The sequence below is a fragment of the Mirounga leonina genome, unplaced genomic scaffold (assembly GCF_011800145.1).
Source record: "Mirounga leonina isolate KUSES-001 unplaced genomic scaffold, KU_Mleo_1.0 Mir_114, whole genome shotgun sequence".
Classification (NCBI taxonomy): Eukaryota; Metazoa; Chordata; class Mammalia; order Carnivora; family Phocidae; genus Mirounga; species Mirounga leonina.
The window spans coordinates 992184-1013493 of NW_023270265.1; the positions used below are offsets into that span (position 1 = coordinate 992184).

At 38.9% G+C, this 21310-nt stretch overlaps 1 protein-coding gene across 6 annotated transcripts in view; it reads right to left on the reverse strand.

Annotated features, from left to right (window-relative positions):
* Window positions 1–21310, reverse strand: part of MICU1 (mitochondrial calcium uptake 1) — a 229590-nt gene that overhangs the window by 62780 nt on the left and 145500 nt on the right. For all 6 annotated transcript variants that reach the window (XM_035021375.1, XM_035021351.1, XM_035021361.1 and 3 more), the window contains one exon: window positions 13886–14083. In XM_035021375.1, the coding sequence (XP_034877266.1) occupies window positions 13886–14083 (198 nt within the window). The remainder of the gene's footprint in view (window positions 1–13885; window positions 14084–21310) is intronic.

Consider the following 21310-nt stretch of genomic DNA (forward strand, 5'->3'; position numbering starts at 1 on the left):
CTCTCTGCTCGGCGGGAGGCCTGCTTCTCCCTCTCCCACTCCCCCTGCTTGTGTTCCCTCTCTCGCTGTCTCTCTCTGTCAAATAAATAAATAAAATATTAAAAAAAAAATTAATTCAAATCCACAGGGGAAAAAAAATCCCTCATAGGCTCTCTGAAATCAGACTGAGACAAAATCAGTAAACCAACCAGTATAATTTCCTGAGCATTACAAGAATCCTAGCCATTATTTTAGATTCAAATTTAAAAACCAGTCTCAGGGGCGCCTGGGTGGCTCAATCGGTTGGTGTCTGACTCTTGATTTAGGCTCAGGTCATGATCTCAGGGTTGTGAGATAAAGTCCTGTGTTGGGCTCCTCGCTGGGCGTGGAGCCTGCCTAAGATTCTCTCTCTGTCCTCTGTCCCACCCCCACTCTCTCTCTCTAAATAAACAAATAAATAATGTTCACAGTTCATCACACTTAAGAAATGAACATTTTCAGACACCCAGAAGGCTAACACTAAGTGACACATTATCTAAGTGTTTTTATATTTTATGTATCATGGGAGTAAAATTCCTTACATCTTGAGTAAAAAAGTAACTTGTTAGGTTTTTAACACACCACCATTATGTTAGTGGGAATTTCCTAAGTTGACTATAAAATATCATGGAAAAAAATTTACTCTCATAATAGATACTGAATTACAGAGTGATATATTTTTTTTAAGATTTTATTTATTTATTTGACAGAGGGACAGCGAGAGCAGGAACACAAGGCAGGTGGAGTGGGAGAGGGAGAAGCAGGCCTCCTGCCGAGCAGGGAGCCCGATGTGGGGCTCGATCCCAGGACCTTGGGATCATGACCTGAGCCGAAGGCAGACGCTTAACGACTGAGCCACCCAGGCACCCCCAGAGTGATCTTTACAGACATTTTCCTTAAATTGAGGGAATAAATTTACAAGCATGGAAACTAAACACATCCTAATGTTTTGGCCATAAAGTGAGATTTACTTAAAATGTTCAGTACTTCTGCCACTAATGGGAGCAATAAACCATGGATCATAGCATAACAGGGACTAAACCCCACTCCTTGAAAAAAAGAAAACCGAATCCTGAAGATTTAGAGGAGCCTTCCTCATTAATTCAAAAGCTACATAGAAGGCACATTTCTCCGGAGACGGGAAGGGTCTGGGATGGGAACATACCAAGCATTTGCATAGCCTGGATTGCAATAACATGTGGCTGGGTGTCCAGTGAAGCAGAGAGAAACTATTAACATACAGTGCTTGAATTCTCCTAGGAAGCAAGCGTATTGTGGGAGGGAAAGGGACGAGGCTGCCGCTCTATTCACTAGATTCAAAGTTAATGAAACATGGGGGGTGGGGAGAGACTAGGGTGGCCCTGAGCAGTGCCAAGTGGTGCAGAAAGGCAATGAGGCATCTGAAAATAAAATCACCACAGAGCTGGAAGATAAACTGGTGGGACAGCCTCTACAATGAGCCAACTGCTGGGAAAGGGCGCAACGGCACTGGGTCCATGAGACAGCACTACCATGGACAGCATGTCACTGGAATGTTCTTGACACAGGCCTCCAAAGGCCAGTCTTATATTCTGGGGAAGGTGGTGAGTTTATACGTGTGGTAGTCTGTATAAAGATGTCCCCCCATGTTCCCCATCTCTGAAGACTCAAGTTCTTGTGTAGTCTCCTCCCATAATGGTCCAGGGTGGGTCTGTGTGGCCAAAAGAACGCAGCAAAAGTGATGTCACTCCTCAGAGGAGGTAATAAAAGACATCTTGGTTGCATTTTCTCTCTCCTGGATCACTTGCTGTGCGAGACGCCAGCTGCCATGTCCTGAGAGCCTTGTGAAAACATCCACAGAGTGAGGAACTAAAGCCTTTTACCCACAGCCGTGTGAGTGAGCTTGGCAGAGGATCCTCTAGCTTAGTCAGGCTTTTAGAGCCTGCGTCTCTGGCTGACAGTGTGGCTACACTTCATGAGGGACGGCCAGAACCAGCTAAGCTGCTCCTGGATTCCTGTCCCTTAGCAACTGTGTGATAGAATATTTGTTTTAAGCTGCTAGGTTTGGGGGTAATTTCTTATGTCATAATAGCTAACTAATACAGCTGTAATGCTCCAATTTTGGAGACAAGGGGTTAGAAACTATCTTCTTCCATGGCAAAACCACTAGAGCTTGAGCAGGAATCTATACCAGCAATGGCGGCGACACCAGAGCTGGAGTTGCAGAATCAGACACATTACCTCAGACAAGAGCGACAGCTAAATTGGTCCTATTAACATTAATGCATCCCAAACGTCATTTTGTTATACAGAGAGAGGGAAAAGGAGACAGAAAGAAGGACAATTACCACAACAAAAAACCTACCAGATGGGGAAAGTAATTCCACTACAGCAAATGCTTCCAGATGCTTCCAGAATTTCTGTTTTCACTTTGCCAACTTTAATAGTACAGAAAATCTGAGAACTCTCTCTCTCTTTTTATTTTATTTATTTTAAAGATTTTATTTATTTATTTGAGAGAGAGAATGAGATAGAGAGAGAGCATGAGAGGGGGAAGGGTCAGAGGGAGAAGCAGACTCCCTGCTCAGCAGGGAGCCCGATGCGGGACTCGATCCCGGGACTCCAGGATCATGACCTGAGCCGAAGGCAGTCGCTTAACCAACTGAGCCACCCAGGCGCCCTCTCTCTCTTTTTAAAGATTTTATTTATTTGAGAGACAGAGAGAGAGAAGAGAGAGCATGCGTGCACAAGATGGGGGAGGGGGAGGGGGAGAGGGAGAAGCAGACTCTCCGCTGAGCAGGGAGCCTGACGTGGGACTCAATTCCCAAGACCCTGAGATCATCACCTGAGCCGAAGGGAGATGCTTAACTGACTGAGCCACCCAGGCGCCCCCATGAGAACTATTTCTATACTGAAAGGAAAATATAGTATATTAATACTCTTAACAACAATGACAAATAATTCTGTATATGATGTCCGGTAAAGAGAAAATGATCAATCCTGTATTCAAGGAAAACTACTTCAGTTTCTTCCTTAATTTCTGGCATCATGCTCCATAAATGTATCTACATAGAAATATAAAAAATAGGGGCACCTGGGCGGCTCAGTCGTTAAGCGTCTGCCTTCGGCTCAGGTCATGATCCCAGGGTCCTGGGATCGGGCCCCACATCGGGCTCCCTGCTCCGCGGGAAGCCTGCTTCTCCCTCTCCTGCTCCCCCTGCTTGTGTTCCCTCTCTTGCTGTGTCTCTCGCTGTCAAATAAATAAAATCTTAAAAAAAAAAAAGAAATATAAAAAATATTATCAAACATCTCACTGAGCAATATTTCCAGCACAATGAATTCAATACACCTCACTTATTTTTCTAGTTGGATATAATGTAAATCACTGATTTGGGATTACAAATCTAATCAACCCAACGACTGTGAAGTTGGCAGTTTCCTGGAATCTTTTCAAATTTTAGAGGCTCTGAAGCTGCAGAAAATATCCAGATGGGCCACTGGCCAGAGATGTCAGGAAGCACAGGTCGCTGGTCTTCCCTTACTTCCTCTGCTGATAATGGAAGAAGGGCAGGAGACACCAGCAGTCTGTGGGAAGGTGCTCTGCAGAGCAGCTGGACACAAAGCGTCTTGGCAAGAAGCAGGCGGCCATGAAGGAATGCGTAAGTGAACCAACCCTCCTAGAGCGCATGATGGGTGTCACGCATTACCCTGGCTGCTTTCTTATCTCAGGAAGTCTTCCTGACAACTCTATGAGGTAGATATTACTATGACTGTACATCTGAAGAAATTAAGGCTCCCAAGGTCAAAGAGGTAAAATTTAAAAATCCAAATGACATAATTGTATACTGATTATTCTTTTGACAAATATTTACTGTGCACCTACTGTGTGCATACCTCCATCATTGTACTTTTCTTCCAATGCTGTAATAACTGCCTAACTTCTAGCCTGATTATAACTCCTTAAATTCAGGAACTGGGGTCTACCTGCTTTTGTACCTAACCCAATGTCTGGCACATACCTAAGGACTCGATAATTTTAATTTGTTATTAGTAAAAGAAAAAAACCCAAAAAACAACCAACTGTTACATTTTTTGGCTTTATCTTTCTGCTAGGTAGACAGGCTATCAGATTTCAAGGAAAGACTAGTAAAGAAAAGGGGCATCCTAAAAAAGACGTTTTGGCATTACTTTATTTGGAAAGGCCTTTTTTAATGCTAAAAAAAATGACTGATGTAGCTTGTACTTCATTAGTCCAAGAAGCTTTAATAAGAAAAAAAAATCATTCATGCTAATGTGGTAGATTCGATACAAAACAAATGAGGAGAATGTGGGTGGGGAGGGAGAAAAGGCATTCTATTATAATAGGAAAAAGGAGAAATGAAGGAGACTTGAGAAAAAGACTTTTCTATGCTGTTAACTGAATTCGGAGGATAATAACTTGATGTAATATATATGACCCCCTGAAGTGGCATTTGCTTGGGAGTCTGAATTCAACAGGCTGTAATGCATTATTTATTCACAAACTACTGCAAAGCTGGTTCTGGTTCCTAAGACATTGTCTAGACTCCCTAGACACCTCCAAGGCTGTATGGCAGGCTAGAGGCTACAGTTATTATTAAAAAATCTCCTTTTCCTCTAAGGAAAAAAAAAAGAGAGAGATCTACTAGAGTTATTTGAGGCCAAATTAGTTAAAAGAAGGGTGGAGAAAAAGGACAAAAAAGCTTCTTTCCACTCGTTAGTACAACATTCTTTAAAGCCTTAATTCTTTATTTTTAAATGTTCGTAATTCCAAAGACTGAAATTCTGAAAGGCATTTGCGGCTGAAGATGGCTCCTAGAGGAAGAAAAATGAAAAGGCCTACTCAGACACACTGCCCATCATTTAGTCCCGACTTCTTCCTTCTAAGTCTGGGTCAGAGGCCAAATTTGACCTGCCCAAGGGCCCAGCTAACTCTTGGAGAAATCTGGAGAAAGCCTCTTTTCTTACCCTGCCCCCTGCTTTCTATCTCTTTCTTGATGATTTCCAGAGACCTGGAACTTGAAGGCACAGGGCCCCTTTACCAAAATGAGAACACCTTGGAGACACATTAATTTCAGCCCGGTTTGGGATGGACTTGATAAGAAAGGTCATTTTCTCTGTCACCCTCTCCTGGCTCCAGTCCCAGTGTGTTCCTCAGGGCTCCCCTGCCTCTTCTCATCTATCCTACAACCCGAACAAAGTAGGAATAAAAATTAACCACCCTATTCTTTTGTATAGAATGAATTTTGGTTAGAGCTGACTCAAATATTGCCTCCTTGGGGAAAGCTTCTCTAAGCAATCTCTTGCGCTCTTCACAGACTGATTTACATACATGGCCCCTTTTATACTCCCATTGCACCATAAAAATACGTCTGGTACTGTACTTATAACACTGCGCAAGAATTTGTGGTTCATTCATCTCACCTTAAGCTTCTTGGGAGAACAATGTTTTGTTCAACTCAGTATCTTAAGCATTTAACTCCTCGAAAGCCAGTGTAAGTTGTAAGAGCAGACTCTGAAGGCAGACTGCCTGGAATAAAATCTTAGCTCCTCCTTGGGCAAGTTACTTAATCTCTTTGTGCCTCAGTTTCCTTGTTTGTTTAATATTGATAATTACAATACCAACCTCATAGCTTTGTGAAAATTAAATGAAATAATGTACATAAAGCACTTAGAATGGTGCCTGGCTCAAAGGTAACCTCTCAAGAAATGTTGGCTAGTATTTTCACTTTATGTAGTATGTACTCAAACTTTGGTTAAAATACTTGATATTACTAGAGGTCTATATCCAAGATTGCTGTGGCTAGAAGGGTACATATAGATTAAGCACTGAACTATAAATTCACACAATCATCTTCTTTCATGCTACTTCTCATTTCATTATTATTGCATTCAACACTATTTTAAGTATTCTGTTGTGTATGACACGGAAAAAAAGTATCACTGCATTCTGAATTCCAAATAACTGACCTATGAACTTTTGATACGTTGGTACACAGCTCATTCATAAATTGAGAAGCACCTGTGTTCTACAAAAAGACGGCTGATAAGACTATATGAATGATACACTGAGGAATAATTTCCAGAGAAAGATCAAATCTTCATGATTCATTTGAGTTCCTTTTGTCTTGCACCCAGTTTAAAATTAACTTAGAATGTAAAGTTAAAGATATTGACGATAGGAAAATTCCAGAGATTTCCCCGTATTGCAAAGGTACCACTAACATATTGACTTTGGAATTGTAAAGCTATCTGCAAATCAAAGAAAAGTATCAATCTCTAACAGTTTTCTGCACTTCATCATCAATCCAAAAGGTCAGATATAGAAGTACCAGTCAGTGCCTTTTAAAAGTCATGTTTAGGGATGCCTGGGTGGTTCAGTCGGTTAAGCGTCTGCCTTCGGCTCATGTCATGATCCCAGGATCCTGGGATCGAGTCCCACATTGGGCTTCCTGCTCAGCAGGGACCCTGTTCTCCCTCTGCCTCTGCCTCTCTCTGTCTCTCATGAATAAATAAATAAAATCTTAAAAAAAAAAAAGAATCTCTAAAAGTCATGTCTAGAATCATACATTTTAAGCAACAAGTATCACTCTTAAAACTTTTTCCTTCATTCTCCGAAAGATATGAAACAAAAAAGCACTGTTTTGTATGCTTTTTACAGAATAATTATCAAGGTTGTATTTACAACATCAAGGGGGCTTTATATCATGGACATTCTACCATATCTAGTATTTTCAGTCTAATTTTACAGCTGGAGAACCTATAAGCCACAAATGATAGCAAACTTGAGTTACAGGGTGTTAAGGGAATTGCAAGAAATTAAATCAGAGTTCGGCTTTGGGTTTTGCATATCTTCTTGTTAAACTAATTCATCCTGAGAGCTAACTTGTTCTCATCAGAGCAAAATATTGTAACTACTTCACGATGTGTGATACAGAGAGAAAATATAATTAGCTTTAAAAAGTGCTGACATCAAGTCATGGGTGACTGACTTATAAATAATTGTTGAGGGCAATTAAATTTTTATTCTATTATTTTTATATATTTCTATTTTTTAAATTAATGATTAGTTCCTAAAGTATCCCCTGGTGTCCCAGGCAAAGAAAGACTAGTAAGTTGGATGGATCATGGTACTAAGCCAATTTTTTTTAAAGATTTTATTTATTTATTTATTTGAGAGAGAGAGAGAGCACGTGCGCACGCTCTTGCATAACGGGAGGGGAGGAGGGGGAGGGACAAGAAGACTTACTGCTGAGCATGGAGCCTGAAGCAGGGCTCCAACCAATGTCCCTGAGATCATGAACTGAGCAGAAATCAAGAGTCAGATGCTTAACCAAATGAGTCACCCAGGCACCCCAACTTGTTATTTTTATAAAAGAAACAAATGCCTGGATTTAAGAAATAAGAAAGGGGATAAAAATAAATAACTTGAAAGAAGAAATAAAAATATTTTATATGGCTAAAGTAATAGATCCTCATTTTTTTAAACATCTGAGAAAATAACGCTTGCTATGGCTTTTTCTCCTCAGAATTTTATAAGGTGAAGGAATTCATGTTGGCTAAGTACTTTAAATTTTTTGGAAAAAATGAACTAGTAAAATAATTTTATTATTACAACCAAATATTTCTATAGTGGAGATTGTTACTTTAATAGGTTTTTACTTTTTACCTTTAAACATATTCTTGGCTCCTTAAGTTATAAATACCTACAAGAGACTAGTACTGTTTAATAACCCGTTTAATGATTTTTGGAAAATCAAGCTGAAAACATCTAAGGATGAAATAAGAAACTATAGATTTATTATTATTCACATTCTGCTTTGTATTAGCAAAAGCTGAATAATAATATTAAAAGAAACCCTATTGAACATATCTCATTTAATTTCTTAGATTTAATTAAATCAAGAGTCAATTTTCATCTTTGAGTTTACATAAGAAGAAAGAACACAAAGAACACAAAACAAAACTTGTATTCGGATAAAAAGCAATCTGCTCTGCCAAGGGTGTTCTAGTTCCAGAAAGTGCTTGATTGAAAGCTTTCTTGCCTTCTGGTCTCCTACTCCAAATCTTTTGGCCAGGAAAAGAGCTGAGGTTTGTCTCTTAATATGGTCCTCCGCATTGGAGCAAGACAGATTTAATTCTACTTTAGCACTTTAGAGAGATGACTACAAAGACGTCAGCTTGATGATATAAAGTAAGTGATCTGGAATTTCCTTAGGCATTTTTAATCATGTAGTTCTAGGTATAATTTTTTTTTAAGTTCCTCAATATTTAATTTAAATTAACCTTCTCTTTTTTGCTCTACTTTTATTGACAAATGAAAATAATTAGCTTCGTTCTTTATGTCTCCCTTTTATCTTTCTTCCTGACTGAACAGATCTTTTAACTTCAATATTTTTTTTCTTGAAGACTGGGAATATAAGACAGTCACTGTTAGCCTTTTTAAAATTAAAAAAAAAAAATTTCTCTTTTAGAGACAGCGCGTGAGAGCGCTTATATGTGTGCATGTGAGTGGGGCGGGGGGCAGAGGCAGAGAGTCTCAAGCAGACTCCCCGCTGAACTGGGAGCCGGATGCAAGACTCAATGTCAAGACCCATGAGATCATGACCTGAGCTCAAACCAAGAGTCCAACACTTAACCAACTGAGCACCCAGATGCCCCTCACTGTTATCCTTTGAACTATATCCAGTTTGCCTTCAGATAATTGGTACTCATGCCTTCTTAAAATGCAATAATCTGATCAGTTATGCAATAAGTACGTGAACCCCAAAACCTAGGAAAAAAAAAAGAGGTCATGCTACAGATTGGAATTTCATTAGATGATGCTCTTTCAGTTTTCTTGTATATTCTGGAGTTGGCTTCTTCGTTCTTGTATAAATTAGTTTCTGCTTTTCTTTGATGACATGACAGCTCCTTTTTCCCCTCCCCCCAAATTAAAATTAATTATACTCTTTCAAAGAGTTTTCTATTACCTTTCATTTTTGACTGACATCCTACTTACTGTAGTCCTCAAGAAATCAATGAATATATTAATTGGAATTAGACTTGGCATCCGTCTCTAAGGAACTCAACTCAATAGTTCTTTGTAGCCTTAGATGGAATTTTTAATAACTTCAAAAGAGATTTTTTTGAAAAACCAACCGTGTATCCTTAAGTCATTCCTTCAAACCCATGTTTTTTTGAGTTTCCAGATAGAGAAATAAGGATAGAATAAAATAACCAGAATTAAAAGCATTAAAACATTTATAAAAATCTCACAAGCTAATGATTGTAATAAAAAGATATTAAACGACTAGTTTAGGTAATATCTTATAAACACAAAAGAACAGTGTATTTCTTCTCAGTCATAAGACTCAATCTGAGGGGTAAAAGAACTAGGAAAAGATGGTGCTAAAGCAGGTAGACGAGATATTCAAGGAATTTGGTCTTTTTCTGTTGCTAAAATTCAGAACATTTTCTTTTTCTTTACAGTTCCAAATAAGTCAGGCAAAAACCCTCATCTTAGACTAAAACTAATAATAATCAGATAAAGAATAGAAGATAGTTTAGTCTGAAAGACTGAGTTTGAATTCTCGCTCTTACCATTTGATAGCTCTGTGACTTTTATCTTTTTGAGTTTCAGTTTCCACTTCTGAAACATGGGCATAATACCACTAAATATAATAGGGTTGGCAAGATTTAAAATAAAGGCATGTAATATTTGTAAGGTGCTTGGCTCATAGTAGGCTGTCAATAAATGTTTATGGATTTTCTTTTCCCCTCTTCCCTGATCCTGATGGAAATTAAATTTGACAGTGTTCTCTTCACTCTCAAAGCTACTGTAGTGAGAAAAAGACAGAAATAACTAAATGGAGAGGTGCTTGGGTGGCCTAGTCCACTGAGCGTCCAACTCTTGGTTTCGGCTCAGGTTGTGGGATCAGGCCCTGAGTCAGGCTCTGTGCTCAGCGTGGAGTCTGTTTAAGACTCTCTCTCCCTCTTCCTCTGCTGCTGCTCCCCTAAAATAAATAATCTTTAAAAAAATAACTAAATGGAATAATAAACCTCCTTGTTCTGAAATTTTAAAGTAAATAAGTTATGAAATAAAACTAGTAAGAGGTACACAGAATGATGGAATTATAAAAACCCCTATGAAAGTTAAGATACTATTAATCATTTCCATTTTCCTCGTGGCTACGATTATGAGATTGTGTTTCATATTCAGTGAAGGGAGAAATTACCCAGGCTTTGAAAAGTGAAATCAAAAGTGTTTCATAAAAACAAAAATTTGCTTCTGTTTTCCAGAAGTTTTATCAAAAAAGTATTTCAGGGGCACCTGGGTGGCTCAGTCGGTTAAGCGTCTGCCTTCGGCTCAGGTCATGATCCCAGGGTCCTGCAATTAAGCCCCACATCAGGCTCCCTGCTCAGCGGGGAGTCTGCTTCTCCCTCTCCCACTCCGCCTGCTTGTGTTCCCTCTCTCCATGTGTCTCTCTCTGTCAAATAAATAAATAAAATCTTTAAAAAAAAAAAAGTATTTTAACAAAGGGCCTTTCATTCATTTGAGATGACCTGTTTAAGTGCGTAATATATGACAACTGCCATACTAAGTGACAGAGGACATACAGAGAAGATAAAAAGAATACTTATTAAAGGTATAGTATAGGTCATGTGGCATCAGGCATATCACTGTATTAGTTTGCTAGGGCTGCCATAACAAAATACCACCAGCTGGCTGACAAACAACAGAAATTTATTTTTTCACAGATCTGGAGGCTGCAAGTCTAAGATCAAGGTATAGGCAGAGCAGGTTTCCTCTGAGGCTTCTCTCCTTGCCTTGCAGTTGGCTACCCTCTTGCTGTCTCTTCACATGGTTGTCCCTCTGTGCATGGGCACCCCTGGTCTCTGTGTGTCTAAATTTCCTTTTAGTGCAAGGACACTGGTAGAACTGGATTAGGGCCCACTCTAATGGCCTCATTTTAACTCCATCACCTCTTTAAGGATTCTATTTCCAAATACAGTCAGATACTGAGGTACTGGGGGTAAGGGCTTCAAAATAAAAAATTCTGGGGGAACATAATCCAGTCCATAAGGAACATGATCTCACTTAACCATTGCCCTGTTTTACAAATGTGGAGCTAGGCTCTAAGAGAGTAAATAACTCAAATGTCACATAGCCAGTAAGTGGTGGAAACAAAATTTTAACTCAGGTCTCATTATGAAAGCACCAAAGGTATGTTCTTTCTTCTATTCACACCTCCTCAAAGAATTACAAATCTAATTGGAAAGACAAAGTATTGATTCGTGAAACTTTAAATATGGGGGTTATTGATAAGGAGGCACTTATTCACTAGACTTGTACCATCACATGGAAAGAATGGATTCAGGATTAATACACATTTATAGAATATGTATTACATGTTAGGCTGGGCTCTTTCACAAAAGAGTCTACTGATTCCCTTACATGAGGAATTGCTGAATGGCAAACAGGAATAGTCTTGGTAGTCTTGGACCACAGCCTACAGATGATCCTAAGCCAATGTCAAAATACAAGTTTTCCACAATAAATATCTTAGATACAACTGTCTCTTAGATCTTTGTTTCCCTGCACTTGAGCATAGGCTCTGTGCTGGTACCCATGTATGAAATCCCTAATCTACTTTATAATATTCTACCTCATTGACAATCTACCTCATTGACAATCTACCTCACTGGCAATGTTGGGGGGCTTTCTGCTCTATAGCATCTCAGAGTGAAAGACAAAAAAGTCCCATGCTGTCTCTCTTTTTTTTTAAGGATTTTATTTATTTATTTGACAGAGAGAGAGAGCACAAGCAGGGGAAGAGGGAGAGGGAGAAGCAGGCTCCCTGCTGAGCAGGGAGCCAGACATGGGGTTTGCAGGACCCTGGGATTACAACCCGAGCTGAAGGCAGACGCTCAACCGACTGAGCCACCCAGGTGCCCCTCATGCTGTGTCTCTTGAGACTCCCACTTGAGTGTCCACGAATGAGAGTCAGGCTAGCACCTGTCCCATGCTCTAGATGACTGTATATTGTTGTTTAAAGTTTGTTAAAAGTACCATTCCCTTTATTCTCCAACTGCATTTTGTGGATCTATACTCTGTGTTAAATTGTAATTATATAATTAATAAGCTAAGTAATTTACATTCCCAAATTATGTTATAAAGTTTCCAAAAAAGACCATTCCAGTTATGCATACTGGGGACCAAGGCATATGTCTAGAATCCCAGTACATACCAACTCTTACACAAAAGTTATTAGACTCCTGAAAGCAGGAAATAAAACTCCGATGTGAAAGATGTCCTTCCTATACCAGCAGGAAAGAAATGAAGACAGGCAGTTGTGGAAAAGTAACTGAAATACATGGGGAGACTAAAGGAAGATAAGATTTTTGTATAGATTACTCTCTACTTTGACTCTCCTTCTCTGGTGATAATAATGCAAACTTCATAAAGATAAGTTGCCTGTCATTGTTCAACTTAGTATATAAAGTCTAGTAAGCCTAACCATTTCTTTGGGTTTTCATTTTCCTATGGGGGTTCCCATGTATGTTAAAAATCTATATGCTTTTCTCCTGTTCATCTGTCTTATGTCAATTTGATTCTCAGCCCCAGCCAGAGACTCTAGGAGGGTAAAGTTTTGCTTCCCATGCCATATGTGTGTGTGTGTATACACATATGCATATACATACACACACATATACACAGCACTTACCATTTATTATAGGGGCCAAGAACTGCCCTCAAGAAGGCTGAATTGTGGAGCTCCATTAATTTGTTTTTTTTTTAATGTAAATTCTTTGGATATCAATTAGACCATTTTCAGAAAACAAGTACAAAAGCACATTTCAAAGTTTGACCTGATTTTTAGTATATTATCCATACTTCTTTCCTAGAGTATGAACATTCAATGGTGTTCTTATCAATAATGAGAATTCAGTTGTGATTTTTCAAACTGTCTCAGTTGAGTTAAGTGGGTGGAAGAGGTGGGAGTAGCTTATCAGAATCTTGGAGAAAAATGGAAAAGCAGATAAAGAGGTAATGTACATAGTTTAAAAACAAAGCAGTGCTTTTCTCCAATACTTTAATGTGTTTTTTGTCATAGTAATTTAATGTTTTCAAATTTTAAATAATATCAAATATGTTTTTTAAAAAAAGAAGTTGAGAAACACCAATGTAGGGGAATTTTTAAAAACCTGAAGATCAGATTTCATTTTTTCCAGGAAAAAAAGTGCATTAGGAGGCATTTAATGAATGTTTTTAATTGAATAGCCTTAGTAGCCAATTAACCCAAAATACACTTAATTCACTAAATATATACATAGAGAAAGGTAATGCTCTTACAGTATTGTGTCCAGGAAGTGATTGGCATGATGGTCTCTAAGCTGTAAGTGGAAAAGTAAATCTTCCAACACAGTATGACATTTTTGCAACTCTGAGCACGTATATTTTTATTCTGACATTTTTGTGTTTCCAGTTCTTTTTACCTTTGTAAGCTTTCAACGAAAGATCTACTTATTATCCCCCCTCATCTCCACCTCCTGGTGCCTTCTACAAAATAAACATAAAATTGGCGATACATGCTCAGATTGGGAACTGCTCTGACCCCTGAATTTCTTTTTCCTCAAGCTGAGTATCCAAAGACAACTAAGATTTTCAATTTAGGCTTTTTTAGTTTTCAGTCCCAGAACCACCTTACTCCAAACACCTTCGCAGAACATAATATTTCTTATCTGCCGTCAGGTTCAAACCAATCAGTTCTCACAGTTGGAGATAGACTGAAAGAATGTCTACAGTGCAGGCCCTCCCCATCCAGTGGCTCTATGTGCTTATGTGACCGGCAGTGCCCTGTTCCCCTGAAGTCCAAGGAATACCTACCTCTAGTTTCAGAACATCATGCTGAAGTTTACGCTGAAATTCAAGGAAGTTTTTGATTGTCAGCTTCCCCTTAAGATCAGCTCCAAAGAAGTAAGTTGTGAGGGCCGAACACAAGCCAGACTTGAGGGTGTTACCAGTAGTAGGACGATCTCTGTGACGCATACCCATACTGGTTTGGGAGCGAATGATGCTCTGAACCTAAAAGAGAAGCAAACCCCCATCCAGAAAAACATTACAAAGTACAGAAGTATAAAAAAGTAAGAACGATAACTACTTGATTATTTATTATTTGCCTACACTGTGCTACAATTTTCTTTTAATGTTCACAATCCTATTAAGTCTTATGATTGGCCTCATTTTATAGATGAGGAATTTGAGGCACATAGTGTTTAATAACTTGTTCAAGGTCAAGTAGCTAGCAAGTAGCAGACCCAGGATTTTAACACAGACACTTGACACCTTTATAATTGAGATGCTCTTAAAAAATCCCTCTTCAGAAAAGAGCATGCATTTGTTTTTGAGGCTCAAAACCTCTCACAAAACACTAAAATAATCATCAACCTCACATTAATACATTCCATATCTCAGGAAACTTAAAAACTTCATACTTCTAACTACTGACTCTATAGTTATGACAAGAGGAAGCATAGCTGTAGGCAAATACTGACATCTAAGAGAGAGAACACATTTATTAGAATGATAAATTAAAATACAAAGTTGGTATGAAATAATTCCCCAAGAAAAGTTGGGAAATTAGCTTAATCCTTGAGACGTTTTATTTTTATTTTTATTTTTATTTTTGTAAAAGATTTATTTATTTGAGAGAGAGAGAGTGAGCAAGCATGCATACAAGTCGGGGGAGAAGCAGAGGGAGAGAGAAATTAAAGCTGACTGCCCCCTGAGTGCAGAGCCCCACACAGGGCTTGATCTCACGACCCATGAGCTCATGACCTCAGGCAAAACAATCAGACTCTTAACCGACTGAGCCACCCAGGCACCCCCTCTGAGAAGTTTTAAATGAGCCTTTTGAGAAAGGATAAGTTTTGGAACCAGCAACTATGGCCTAACTATATAAATGAGCTTTTTGAAGTCTATGATTGTTATAGCTTTTTTTTGTCCTTTACTAGTTCCTGCATTCTTTTCTACCTCTAAAAAGCCTAAAAAGCAACCATTCAGAATAATTAAAATTGGGATATGTAAAGATAAATAATAAAGGTGTGCTATATAAATAAACAATACAGATAGCTTTGTGGGTAATGCTTTTTAAATTGCCAAATTAGAAAAGCATTAACACTTAAAAACATAAGAATTGTAACAACAGGTTTACTTTAGTTAAATGTCTCATGTATTTTATTTCTTATCTGTGACCATAAAGAAGATTTAAGTCTGTGGCTGTACAATGGAAAGACAGGAGACAAGGAGTCAGGAGACGTGAGGTCTGATTCTGTTTTTCTGAGAAAGAATTTGTAAGAGAAGAATTTATGCAGGTCATTGAAACTCTTTGGGCCTTACTTGTCTCACTAGAAAAGTCACAGAGTATATTATTTTTGAATCTCCTTGTAACTCTAGGTTGGTATCATACATGGTTTTGCTATAATTTCTTCGGGGTTCATGTTTTTTCATGGTAATAAGATTAGTTGACATTTGTTTCTTATGCACATAGAGATTTGAAAGACAGGGATACAATGAATTTTTTTATTCTTTTTTTTTTTTTAAGATTTTATTTATTTATTTGACAGAGAGAGACACAGTGAGAGAAGGAACACAAGCAGCGGGGTGGGAGAGGGAGAAGCAGGCTTCCCGCAGAGCAGGGAGCCCGATGCAGGGCACGATCCCAGGACCCTGGGATCACGACTTGAGCCGAAGGCAGAGGCTTAACGACTGAGCCATCCAGGTGCTCCGGATTTTTTAATTCTTTAGGTTGAAGATTTTTAGACTTTAAATTGAATACAGGATAATCAGAACATTTTTTGTTGTTGTTTTGAAGGTAATACACAATTCATTTTATCTGCTTCATTGTGAGTACTGAAGAATTTCCAATAGCAGTGAACCAGTATTGAGAACCTGCCATGATTTAAATTTTGCCTGTAGCTATAAATATTGCAGCTTATATCCTTCCTATGGTGGAAACTGTGTGTTAGCTTCAAGAGTGTGGTGCTGGGAATGTGTGTGTGTAAGTGACTGGGAAAAAGAGTTTAGGGAAAATTAACTAACTAATGCTATATCTTCTTCATTAGTGATTAAATGCATAGTCTAAATACTAACCATTTATATATAAACTACTATTTATAATAAGCATTCTTTTTTTTAAAGATTTTATTTATTTATTTGACAGAGAGAGAGAGAGCACAAGCAGGGGGAGCAGCAGAGGGAGAGGGAGAAGCAGGCTCCCCACTGAGCAGGGATTCCCGACATGGGGTTCGATCCCAGGACCCTGGGATCATGACCTGAGCCAAAGGCAGCTGCTTAACCAACTGAGCCACCTAGCTGCCCCTATAATAAGCATTCTTTAAAAACTTTAAAAAAAAAGCACATATCACTAGATTTTGTGTATGTGTGTATGTGTGAGAAAATGTTTTCTCAGAATTTCTCAGCTGGAAAATTTTTTTCTTTTTTTTTAAGATTTTATTTATTTATTTGAGAGAAAGAGAGAGAGCACTTGCGTGAGTGGGGAGGAGGCAGAGGTTGAGGGAGAAGTAGGCTCCCTGCTGAGCCGGGAGCCTGACACGGGGCTTGATCCTGAGACCCGGGATTACGACCCTAGCCAGAGGCAGACGCTTAACTGATGAGCCACCCAGACACCCCAATATTTTTTTAAATATTTTTATTTAGATAATTTGTTAAGGGCATAACATGAGAATCAATCAAGACATCAACTAGTCATGTGAATGCTTACTATATGCTATATGCTGTGGAGGAAGTCAAAAGAAATGTAAAACATGATCTCTGAAATAAAATTTCATTCTTCTTCTTCTGTCTCGTAAATGAGTTATTTCTCATACTTTCATACTAAAAAAAAAACATTTCTGTCATGGCATTGAGCGAACAGAGCCCAAACAGTTACGAGGGTTTTTTTTTTTAAACTATCTTTTGTTATGATCTTTTGCTTTGATCTGGAAGGAAATGGGTTAGAGAAAGAATCTGTGTGAAAGCAAGGTCAGAGAAAACTCAGAGTATTAAGAGTAGATTAATAATGCCTTTTAGTAATATGTGTTTATGCATGATCAAAGTGATTTTAGAAAAAGATGAATCAAAGAGTAATATTAGCTATTAGTTTGCTTCATGCAACATTAACTTTGAAATATGTGAGGTCCTCTTCCTGCTTCTGTTTAACTTTTTTTATAAGCTTGATGAATACACTGTCAAGAAAATACCTGTTTACCTGGGAAGTAAGCGCAAAGTTTGAATGTTTGGAAGCCTAGAGCACTTTTTTTTTTTTTAAGATTTTATTTATTTACTTGACAGAGAGACAGACATGGCGAGAGAAGGAACATAAGCATGGGGAGTGGGAGAGGGAGAAGCAGGCTTCCGGCGGAGCAGGGAGCCCGATGCGGGGCTCCATCCCAGGACCCTGGGATCATGACCTGAGCTGAAGGCAGACGCTTAACGACTGAGCCACCCAGGTGCCCCAGCCTAGAGCACTTTCAACTTAATAAATTCTTATATTTCCCAAGAATAAAGAGAGCCATTTGCGCATGAGCTACCTTACAATTATTTTTTTGCTTTTGGTCTAAAAGAGTTTTTACATCAAGATTCCTTGTGATCAATATTAGAAGTTGTATCAGTTTAAGGCAGTCAGTTATCAAGGGATCATATTAGATGAAATAGCGCTCCCTTCTCTAACAAGTGAATGGAATGGTGAAGTGACTGCCCCAAGTCATTTTGCATGTCAACATCAAAGATAGAAATAAGACCCATCTGCTCTATTCACTTGAGAGGGAGAGAATGAAGGTGTAAGCAGAGGGGAGGGGCAGAGGGACAGCAGGCTCCCCGCTGAGCAGGGAGACCTATGCGGGGCTCAATCCCAGGATTCCAAGATCATGACCTGAGCTGAAGTCAGATGCTTAACCAGCTGAGCTACCCAGGTGCCTCCAGGACCCATCTGCTCTAAATTCAAATCTAGAGTTTAGTATCTGTACTAGGAGTATGGCTATTTGGCTTCTCAGAGGTGAAGGAAGTCCCCAGTCTGCATCAGACGGGTTGGTGCTCTCAGTTTCTCTGGCTTGAAAAACTGTAAGGACAGAATTTGGAGCAACTACAACCACTGGAAAGCGAGGAGGAAATCCTGAAAAGAAGAAAGCCAAAGAGGGGGAGCCCCACATTCCATATATAAACTCTAGCCAAATCCACTTGAGCTAATTGCCTGCTAAAACAAAATGCTAATACTCTTCAGATGAATATAACAAGATCTAAAGTCAATAACATGTCATTTATAATATCTAGACAAAAATCCAAAATTACTTAACATATGAAGAAATGGGAAAACTTGGCTCATCCTCAAGAGAAAAAGGCAATTAATGGAGATCAATCCCAAGATGACCTAGATACTGGAAATTAATAGACAAGAATTTTAAAACAGTTAAATAATAATGTTCAAGAGTATAATATATACTTGTGAATAAGGAAAAGATAGGGTATTTCAGATGAGAAAGAAAACTATATAAAAAATGAAATGGATGTTCAAGAACTGAAAAATGCAATATCTGAAATAAAAATTTACTAGATTAGCTTAATAGCAGAATTGACCAAAGAAAAAGTCCGTGAATATGAGGATAAATCAATAAAAACTACATAACTTGAACAGCAGAGAGGAAAAGAGATTGAAAAAAAAAATAGAGCTTTAGAGATTTGTGATGCAATATCACATATGGTCTTAACATTTGTGTTACTAGAGTGTCAGAGAGAGGTAAGAGAGAATGGAGCCAAAAAAAAAATGTGAAGACATGGGGTGCCTGGGTGGCTCAGTCATTAAGCGTCTGCCTTCGGCTCAGGTCATGATCCCAGGGTCCTGGGATTGAGCCCCACATCGGGCTCCCTGCTCAGCGGGAAACCTGCTTCTCCCTCTCCCACTCCCCCTGATTGTGTTTCATCTCTCCCTATCTCTCTCTGTCAAAAAATAAACAAAATCTTAAGAAAAAAAAAATGTTAAGACATAATGGCCAGGAGGCGCCTGGGTGGCTCAGTCATTAAGCGTCTGCCTTTGGCTCTGGTCATGATCCCAGGGTCCTGGGATCAAGCCCTGCATTGGGCTCCCTGCTCAGTGGGAAGCCTGCTTCTCCCTCTCCCACTCCCCTCTGCTTGTGTTCCCTCTCTCGCTGTGTCTCTCTCTATCAAATAAATAAAAAATCTTAAAAAAAAAAAGACATAATGGCCAGAAACTTCTCAAATTTGATAAAAATCATAAATTTATATATACAATTAGCTCATCAAATACCAAGAAGAATAAATACAAAGAAAACCACACTGAGGCACGTTGTAATCAAATTTCTAGAAACCAATTATAAAGAGAAAATCTGGAAAGCAGAGAGAGAAAATAACATATAAATAGGACAACAATGATTTAAATAGCCAGACTTTTAATCAGAAGGAATCAGAAGGGGATGCCTGGGTGGCTCAGTCGGTTAAGCGTCTGCCTTTGGCTCAGGTCATGACCTCAGGGTCCTGGGATCGAGTCCCACATTGGGCTCCTTGCTTAGCAGGGAATCTGTTGCTCCCTCTGCCCGTTGCTCCCCCTGCTTGTGTTCTCTCTTTCTCTCACTCTCAAATAAATAAATAAATAAATTAAATTAAATTTTTTTTAATTATATATACATTTTTGTAGTTTTTAATTTTATTATGTTATGTTAGTCACCATACAATACATCATTAGTTTTGAGGTAGTGATCCACGATCCATTGTTTTTGTATAACACCTAGTGCTCCATGTAGTACGTGCCCTCCTTAATACCCATCACCAGGCTAACCAATCCCCCCTCCCCCCTCCCCTCTAAAACCCTGTTTGTTTCTCAGGTCCATAGTCTCTCATGGTTCATCTCTCCCTCCAATTCCCCCCACCCATTTTTCCCTTCCTTCTCCTAATGTCCTCCATGTTATGTTCCACAAATAGGTGAAACCATATGATAATTGACTTTCTCTGCTTGACTTATTTCACTTAGCATAATTTCCTCCAGTCCCATCCATGTTGATGTAAAAGTTGGGTATTCATCTTTTCTGATGGCTGAGTAATATTCCATTGTATATATGGACCACATCTTCTTTATCCATTCATCTGTTGAAGGGCATCTCGGCTCTTTCCACAGTTTGGCTATTGTGGACATTGCTGCTATGAACACTGGGGTGTATATGGTCCTTCTTTTCACTACATCTGTGTCTTTGGGGTAAATACCCAGTAGTGCAATTGCTGGGTCATAGGGTAGCTCTATTTTTAAATTTTTGAGGAACCTCCACACTGTTTTCCGAAGTGGCTGTACCAACTTGCATTCCCACCAACAGTGTAAGAGGGTTCCCCTTTCTCCACAACCTCTCCAACATTTGTTGTTTCTTTCCCTGTCCATTTTTGCCATTCTAACTGGTGTAAGGTGGTATCTCAGTGTGGTTTTGATTTGCATTTCCCTGATGGCTAATGATGATGAACATTTTTTCATGTGTCTGTTAGCCATTTGTATGTCTTCTACAGAGAAGTGTCTGTTCATCTCTTCTGCCCACTTTTTGACTTGATTATTTGTTTTTTGGGTGTTGAGTTTGAGAAGTTCTTTATAGATTTTGGATACCAGCCCTGTGTCTGTAGTGTCATTTGCAAATATCTTCTCCCATTCTATGGGTTGCCTCTTTGTTTTGTTGACTGTTTCCTTTGCTGTGCAGAAGCTTTTTATCTTGATGAAGTCCCAAAAGTTCATTTTTGCTTTTGTTTCACTAGCTTTTGGAGATTATCTTGAAAGAAGTTGCTGTGGCCAATGTCAAAGGGGTTACTGCCTATGTTCTCCTCTAGGATTTTGATGGATTCCTGTCTCACATTGAGGTCTTTCATCCACTTTGAGTTTATCTTTGTGAATGGTGTTAGAGAATGGTCAAGTTTCATTCTTCTGCATGTGGCTGTCCAATTTTCCCAGCACCATTTATTGAAGAGACTGTCTTTTTTCCATTGCATGTTTTTTCCTGCTTTGTCAAAGATTCTTTGACCATAGAGTTGAGGGTTCATATCTGGGTTCTCTCTTCTGTTCCATTGGTCTGTATGTCTGTTTTTGTGCCAGTACCATGCTGTCTTGGTGATCACTGATTTGTAATATAGCTTGAAATTGGGCAATGTGATGCCCTCAGCTTTGTTTTTCTTTTTCAACATCTCCTTGGCGATTCGGGGTCTTTTCTGATTCCATACAAATTTTAGGATTGTTTGTTCCAGCACTTTGAAAAATGTCATTGGAATTTT